Genomic DNA, 8871 nt, shown 5'->3' on the forward strand with positions numbered 1-8871 from the left:
ATATATATATATATATATATATATATATATATATATATATATACATCAAAAATATAATTGAATTAAAAGTAACTCACGTATGCTGTAACCTTATAGACAGAAGAAACAATTCTAGGCTGTTGGGAATCTGGAAGTTTTTGGGCACTAAAAGAAGAGCAGTAGAATTTTATTAAGTGATAAGGAATCATCGGTAAAATGGATATTAATTACATTAGTTTTGTTTCAATTACTTTCCCTTCTCTTTTTGGTGGGCCAGAACGAGTTAATTATCATCATCATCATCATCATCATCATCACCATCATTAAATGTCTGTTCTCCATGCTGGCATGGATTAGATAGTACAACAAAAGCTGGCAAGCCAGAGGGTTATGCCAAGGTCTATTGTCTGTTTTGACATGATTTCTATGGCTGGATGCCCTTCCTAATGCCAACTACTTTACAAAGAATACTGGGAGCTTTTTTTGTTTTTGGCACCAGCACTGGTGAAGATACCAAATAACTCGCAATACAAGACAAAACCCCCTTTGTAAGTTGCCAGTGCCAATAAAGCTTAAATATACAATAGGAACTACAAATATATGAGAGTATACTCTTTTACTCTTTTACTTGTTTCAGTCATTTGACTGTGGCCATGCTGGAGCACCACTTTTAGTTGAGCAAATCGACCCCAGGACTTATTCTTTGGAAGCCTAGTACTTATTCTATCAGTCTCTTTTGCCGAACCGCTAAGTTACGGGGACGTAAACACACCAGCATTGGTTGTCAAGCGATGTTGGGGGGACAAACACAGACACACAAACATATACACGCACATACATATACATATATATATACATATATACGATGGGCTTCTTTCAGTTTCCGTCTACCAAATCCACTCACAAGGCTTTGGTCGGCCCGAGGCTATAGTAGAAGACACTTGCCCAAGGTGCCACGCAGTGGGACTGAACCCGGAACCATGTGGTTGGTAAGCAAGCTACTTACAACACAGCCACTCCTACACCTACATATTTAATATTCATAATTATAATAATTTGCTTAATTTGTAACATGTCTAGTTTTGTTGCAAAATAATAGTACTGAGGATATAACAGCAAATATTTTTCAGCAATCTATGTAACTGAAATCCCATAATGAGTTTCAAGAATGAGTGTCTTCCTTAAAAGTCAAAAGTGTAGACATCACATGACTTGATGAAGGTAGCTTAGATTTACTACTATGAAACAGACCGTGTTGTTATCAAAGTTAGTTATTGTACAATATGGTTTGTAAGTAAGTAGTAGTGTGACTCTATCTTTCACTACGCTTATATCAAGTGAAAGATCCAAAAAGGTTTTGAAACTGGTCACAAAATTCTAGACACATTGTGTGCTAATAACCTTAGGATTATATTTCTTGATTTAGAAACAGAATAGATAATATCAACATTTGAATCATTACAAGTTTGGTAATATAAAATACAGTTTAAAGATTTGAATCCTGCTTTATTTTAAGCCCTTACATCTGTTTAAAATAAGAGCTTCACCATTCATCTGTTAATTCATTTATTTTTACTTGTTTCAGTCATTAGACGGTGGCTGTGCTGGAGCACTGCTTTGAAGTATTTTTAGCCAAATGAATCTACCCCAGTATTATTCTTTTAAGCCTGGTACTTATTCAATTGGTCCCTTCCTTAACTGCTAAGTTATGGGATGTAACTATACCAACACCAGTTGTCACATGGTGGGAGACAAGTACAGATGCAAAGACACACACACATGGCAGGCTTCTTTCAGTTTCTGTCGACCAAATCCACTCACAAGGCTTTGGTTGACCCAAGGCTATTGCAGAAGACACTTGTCATTTATTTATTTTGTTTTGCTGGCAAAAGAAAATTAGTTTTAAATGCTTTCATAAAGTGAAATATTTGGTAATTATGCTGCATGATGTTTTAAACCATTTTATCCAATCCGTTTATTTGATTGCTATTTTTTCTCCTGTTCTGCTCATTTAATACCCAACAGAGTAGCAAGAATGCAAAGATTTTGATAATTCACAACTGTTATAGTATATGGATACTATAACAGGTTGAGCTTTAGAATAAGTTTCAGAATGAGTCAAGTAAAAATTTATAATATTAGAGATAACAATAATGAATTAGGATTGTATTTTGTTGAGTTTCTCATTTCAAATTTTAAATAAAATTTGGAAGCTGGGAGATTGATTAAAATTAGAAGAAATATGTGAAAGAAAAAGTTGCATTTTTTATATGAGATATAAATTTATAATAAAATTTGTTCAATTATAATGTTATTTAACAAAATGAGACACACTCTACATATTTTTTATGCACTGAGTCTAGGACAAGTCACCCTGATAAAGCCTATCTATCTCCAAGTTACTGATGATGGTTAAATTCGCAGATATAAAGTACTGAAATGTGATGGCTCCAACCAGAAATCCAATCATCTTACAGAAGGGATGTTTGGCTTTAGATATCAAATTATATGACTTTATATATAAAAAATTCAGTTTATTAAAATAAATGAATTTACAAACTTATTAAACCCTAACAGCTCATTGTTCTGAACAAATGTTTTCTGATTAAAAGTTTAACTGACTATGCTGACTAATCTGTAAAGGACTATAAACATTTCATTTGCAAAGTAAGATTCTTGGTTTATGCTGTTGTAAGAGAAATAACATAGAAAGATAGCTTACCACACTAATTCTTTATATAATTTCTTTACCATATCTTCATAAGGTCCAAAATCATCTTCAAACTGGCAAACTTTTCCACCCAAACATAAGTGCTTCAGTAAGCAAAATAAAAATTGTTCTTTTTCACTGGGTGAATATAGGTTGTAATTATCACTTTCTTCTAGTAGAAGCATCTGTTTTTACCAAATAGAAAAAAAAGTGCATAATAGTAACAACAAATATATTTATTGTAAACATGACTGTGTTTAATTTAATGATTGAAAATAATATGACATTGGAAAAAGTGAAAATAATAATTACTTTTGTATAAATTATTTTTTTTCTATAAGGCAACTGGCTACAGAGATTCCTTAGCATATTTCTAATACTTAATTCATCAACCTCCAGTGAGTAGAAATCCAAAATTCTAGCATGAATTTTGAAGCAAGAAAATTAAAACATCCAGTCAATGATTTCTTTGTTCTGATACATTCTACTGGTTTGTAAAAGCATATTTTTAATGATAAATTGTATTAGAAGTAAATGTATTAATTTCTTACTGAAGAAAATAGGTTTCAGGTTTTTAGAAGTGAGGAAATGAGATAGCTTAAAGTCCATAACTTTCTCATAGGTATTAATATGAAACAGCTATAGCTAGAAGGAAACTACAGGCACTCCATGAGCTAACCCCAGTCTACCAAAATATATCAATTTATTTAAACTAAGGACACAACCAAATTTGGAAGATTCTGGATGGAGATAATTAAGTCAGTCCTAGTTTGTTACAACTTCTTTAATATATTGACTACCAGAAGAATGAAAAACAAAGTTGATTATTGAGATCTGAACTTAGAATAGAGAGAAATGAAACTAAATAGTCAGGTATATTTGTTTCTTGAACAAAACACTCTTCAGAAAAAGAATATATATTAAAATGTTATCAAGAATATATTAACTCTGTAGTGGAATCATGATTAGTAACATTGTAATTTGTTTTGTCTTGTTTTATATTTTTATCTAGATATTTCTGACAAACTTATGTACTAGTTATTACTCTTTATATACTGCTCTTAGAATATCTGATTGTGTCAACAACATTTAACTAATGATTAATCCGCCAACTGTGTCACCCAGGTCAGTCATTAACTGAATTCCGAAACCTGCCATTTACATTATGTCATTAAATAAACTGCACCATCACAATAGATAGAATATATAAACATGTCTGCAGCATAGAATGCAGCTAAAAAGTTTTTTTTAATGGATTTAGACAGCAAGTAAAATATTGATTTCTTTTGACATATACGCAACACCAAGAAATGCAGAAGGGGAATAGTCAGTAGATTTTTGCTGGTTTTTTAATTTTTTTATTAACTCTGAAGAATAAAAAGAAAAGAAAGCCTTACTATGACTTGCACTCAAAACAAAGAACAAATCTGAATTTGACTAAGTATCGTTGTTGGTTGACCACCCTCAAATGTTAAGAATATATGACTGGTGGGAAGAGTGGTGTGAAATGGTGGTTAATCATAAGTGTTTACAACCTGGTTTCAATTCCTTATAACAACAGCTGTTTTGCTAACAGCTTTGTTAATACAACTCATTAAAACAAGCTCCATTTCAACTCATTTGAAGAAATCAATAATTAGCGAATCATTGATGGTTATCTCTGATAAATCACAATGACTCATTTCTCTTATGGAAATAAGCAAAGAGAGAGAGTGTGTGTGTGTGTGTGTGTGTGTGCATGGGCTAATGAAGGTGATGGTCTCTTGGCATTTATCTCACCAATTCAAACTTTGTTTGATAGTTTTGTATCAGCAAATGGATCAGCTGCTTGTTTTGGAAATGACTATTGTAAAATACATTGATCTTTAAATTATCACCATCAGCAGTTTTACATCCTTTTCACTTCACTGGGTAATTTTCATCTTGATCTTGTTTCATCCAATCTGTGATGCATAACATAGGACCAACCCAATTTGGGCCAAAATGTGAAATGATGATGATGATGACAGTGATGGTGTTGATGATGGATTAATTTGAAGGAGGATGGGGAAGTGATTATATCTTTCTTAAGCTTTTCAACTTTGTTTTAATGTCTACTTTTCCACGCTTGCGTGGATTAGATGGAATTTGATGAGATTTTCTACAGCCCTCCTCTGTTTCCAAGTAAGCTAATTTATCTTTTTGACTTTATATGTTTTCTTAGAAGATTGGAAATAAATGACATTGCATGTACAATGGTAAATTTTGTTCACGACCATTATGACAAAGAAACAGAAAAATTAGCACAATTGATGTTCCTTTTGAATTCTGTAGTTTGAAAATATAGAGGGAGAGTTTCCAAAATGTTCAGTTTAGAGAAAATATTGGGTAAAGTGAGCAATATTCCATATGGTGATGAGACAGAGTAATTGCAATGAGAGAAAAATTGATGAGTAATTAAAAATAAACTTAGGTAGTATTGAATTAGTCAGCAAATTCAGGGAACAGAGAACATCATAGAAGCTGCAATAGTGATTGTAGAATATTGGTTAATGAAGACTTACCAATAAAGCAGACAGACCTTTGTGGAGATACACGCAATATCTTGAGTGTATTTTATAATCTTTTACATGATACAGCATGAGCCGCATGTATGATACACAGTGTGTGTTACAAACGACATATTATATGTGACGCATAGTGTCTGTCTTATGAATGATATACAGTATTTATCCTATATGTATATGTACTTCATGTATAGCACAGTGTTATGACTAAATATATTTTATGTGTGATATACAGTGAGTATATTAAATATGAACAGTATGTAATTTATGTAAAACAAAGGATAACATGCAGTGTGTATATTATGTATACAAGCCATATACTGCCTGACTGGCCCTCGTGCCGGTGGCATGTAAAAGCACCCACTACACTCTCGGAGTGGTTGGCGTTAGGAAGGGCGTCTAGCTGTAGAAACTCTGCCAGATCAGATTGGAGCCTGGTGCAGCTATCTGATTTGCTAGTCCTAAGGCAAATCGTCCAACCCATGCTAGCATGGAAAGCGGACATTAAACAATGATGATGATGATGATTATTATTATATATATATCCTACAAGCTCTGGCTGAGTGGTTAAGAAACTCACTTCATAAATATGAGGTCCTAGATATGATTCCACTATTTAGAATCTAGGTCAAATATCTTTATCATAACATCACGACAATCCAAACATTGTGAGCAAATTTGGGTAGATGGAAACTGTTTAGAAGCCCATCATATGGATTGTGTCTGTAATTTAAAGGACAATCCTAATCACATATTACACCATTCTCATTTAACTTGGGAAGTGTGTTAAGTGTACATGGCTCAGTGGAATACTCAGTCATTTATATATTAATTTAATGAACTGAATGTTTGATTGATTGAACAGATTGAATTCTTATCATCAAAACCTACAGAGCATCTATTAGTTACTTAGCTAGTTGCTTCTGTTTTTGCAAGTCCCCTGTTTATCCTCCCTACATTGTATTACATTTCTAACATAGATAGTCTGTTTTTTATTCACAGATAACAAACAGAACTGATAGGGTACTGGACAACCAACTGATAAGTCAACAGTTCATGACTAACCACTGATGCACTGTTTCCAAGCTGTTGACCTTTAAATGCAAAGTAGACAGATCAGTGTTGAGTACATATCTTTTACATAATAGACTATCCTTTGAGGAACTGGGAGAGGTTGATCAATTTAAACAAAAGTAGTATAGAGGTTCACTGCTCTACAGTACTGAGTTTTTTTTCTATCGGTGACAGTCTACTCTTTTATCTAAGGGAAGATTTATTTGTCTTAATCTACTTGTCACTACAACAACCGTAGTGAACACTGGTCTTTGTAGCTTGGAAAAGAGTGTCGGTGTAATTATAGATTGAGAAATACTGCAGCACCAAAAGACAAACTAAACTAACATAAATTCATCAAAACAATGCTTTTGTTGATTCAACTTTCAACACTGAATCACACAAATAAAAGTTCCAGTGTGTGGTTCATCTCTCCTGCAAAATATCAACTGACTTCTGGAAGACAGCTAATCCTTCATCATTTTAGAACAAATTAAGGGATGAGGATGAAATCAAACCCAAGATGGACATGCACTGTAAATTCTAAACTAGATATATTTCAAATTCTAATCATCATCATCATCATCTACATTTTCTTTATATATATTGTTGTCTATTTTATAGATATTAAATTGTTAAATTTCATTAAATGTACCTTTTACATTTTCCACTAAACCACAGAAGGTCACTTCTTTCTCTTAGTTAACAAATGTATTAGTAAGATATGGTGTTTGAAAACATTTCTACTGCTATCCTCATTTTGACAAAATCAACAATTTGAATTGTCTGATCCCAAACCTTCTCTTTTTCTGAGTGTTTTTGGGACCAGCCTGACAATGCATTTCACTCTTGGTATTTGTTTTTCACAGAAACTTGAAATTCAAATTTTGTACCTAACATAGCTATTGTTCCATCTCTACAGCACTCACAGACACTATCCTGCAAAAGATTCACTGACTGAGAATAAGATGAAACCTTTTCCAAAATATGAGGTCAGGGTGGTTGTTTCAAGGGGAGAACAAAAAACAAAAAACTCCATTTTAAATGAGCCAGAGTGAACACATAACATGTAAACAAGTAGCTGGGAACATGATACCACATCAGTCAATTTACCAAGTTGTATTGAGAATAAGCCAAATGTTGTTGAATTGATTTCCTGCACAACTTGATCCTTAATGTCAATGGCCATGTTCCTAATCCTTTTTTAAACAAAACTATTCAATACTGAAATAGCTGCAAGTATTTTTCAACTCATTTCCTCCCACATGTTCCACCATTTTAAGAGCATCAGGTTTGATCAAACTTCCCCAATAATGTATGTTTTTTTTTGTTTTCCTACTTTGCTATCTCCAGTGCAACAACAGAAAAAAGCTTCAGTGGTGTTTTGCCCTTGTTTCCAGATACATCTATTTTGAGAGCATTTTCCAAATGTTCAAAAAACTCTCATCCTTGTTCTCATGTTGAGGACAAACATTCTGCAAATTTTGCTTCAGCTTTGTTGGTTTGTGTAATAGGATCTTCTCAGTTAGGGAAGATAAGGCAACATCCAACAAGGTATGAAATACATTACTATCACTACAAGAACCTTGGGGCTCAAGGAACTGAGATCAGTGTGATTGAGTGAAATCTTTCTTGTTCCAAATTGATCATCATATGTATCCAAATGTTCACAGTGGGTTGAAAATTGCTACAAAGAGCTCCTGTGGTTTATGCACACTCATTAGCTTCTCTGGTGCTTGACTGGCTTGTTTCATATACAGATGTTGACAGACTTCACAATGTAAAATAGGTTGATAGCTATTGATATTTAGAAATTTCTCAAAAATCGTATTCCCATGAGTGTATGTTTGTGCTACCCACTTAAGTACTCTTGTGATCACATTGTTAATCCTTATAAGTCTTAACCATTACTATCCTCTTGGGTCTTACCCTTCATTAAAGACTATCCAGCAAATTTTCTGATAGACACAAAGATATCTGTTAATTACATAAAATATGAAGAATTTCTTATCTTTCAAAAACAAACTCACCAAATAAAATACTACACTATTAAGCATTTACATCCAAAAGACAGCTGATCCCTACAAAAGTGTATTATTTCTTTACTACCCACAAGGAGCTACACACAGAGGGGACAAACAAGGACAGACAAACAGATTAAGTCAATTATATTGACCTCAGTACGTAACTGGTATTTATTTAATCGACCCCGAAAGGATGGAAGGCAAAGTCGACCTCGGCGGAATTTGAACTCAGAACGTAGTGGGAGACGAAATACTACTAATCATTTCGCCCGGTGTGCTAACGTTTCTGCCAGCTCGCTGCCTTACAAAAGTGTATGACTTTCATTCCTTGTCCCTATTGGCATTTGTATATGCATGAATGCATGAATGCATGGATGCATGCTTGCATGTGTGTGTGTGTGTGTGCGTGTGAGTGTGTGTGTGTGTGTGTGTGTGTGTGTGTGTGTGTGTTATTTCTTTACTACCCACAAGGGGCTACACACAGAGGGGACAAACAAGGACAGACAAACGGGTTAAGTCGATTATATCGACCCCAGTGTGTAACTGGTACTTATTTAAT

General features: G+C 33.6%; 1 protein-coding gene across 1 annotated transcript in view; it reads right to left on the reverse strand.

Moving 5' to 3' along the window:
• Positions 1-8871, reverse strand: part of LOC106878127 (cilia- and flagella-associated protein 300) — a 205551-nt gene that overhangs the window by 181812 nt on the left and 14868 nt on the right. Inside the window, exons 6-7 of the mRNA XM_014927248.2 lie at positions 2702-2874; positions 78-144 (exon numbers count right to left, since the gene is read on the reverse strand). Of these exons, the coding sequence (XP_014782734.1) occupies positions 78-144; positions 2702-2874 (240 nt within the window). The remainder of the gene's footprint in view (positions 1-77; positions 145-2701; positions 2875-8871) is intronic.

The sequence above is a fragment of the Octopus bimaculoides genome, chromosome 3 (genome assembly GCF_001194135.2).
Source record: "Octopus bimaculoides isolate UCB-OBI-ISO-001 chromosome 3, ASM119413v2, whole genome shotgun sequence".
Lineage (NCBI taxonomy): Eukaryota > Metazoa > Mollusca > Cephalopoda > Octopoda > Octopodidae > Octopus > Octopus bimaculoides.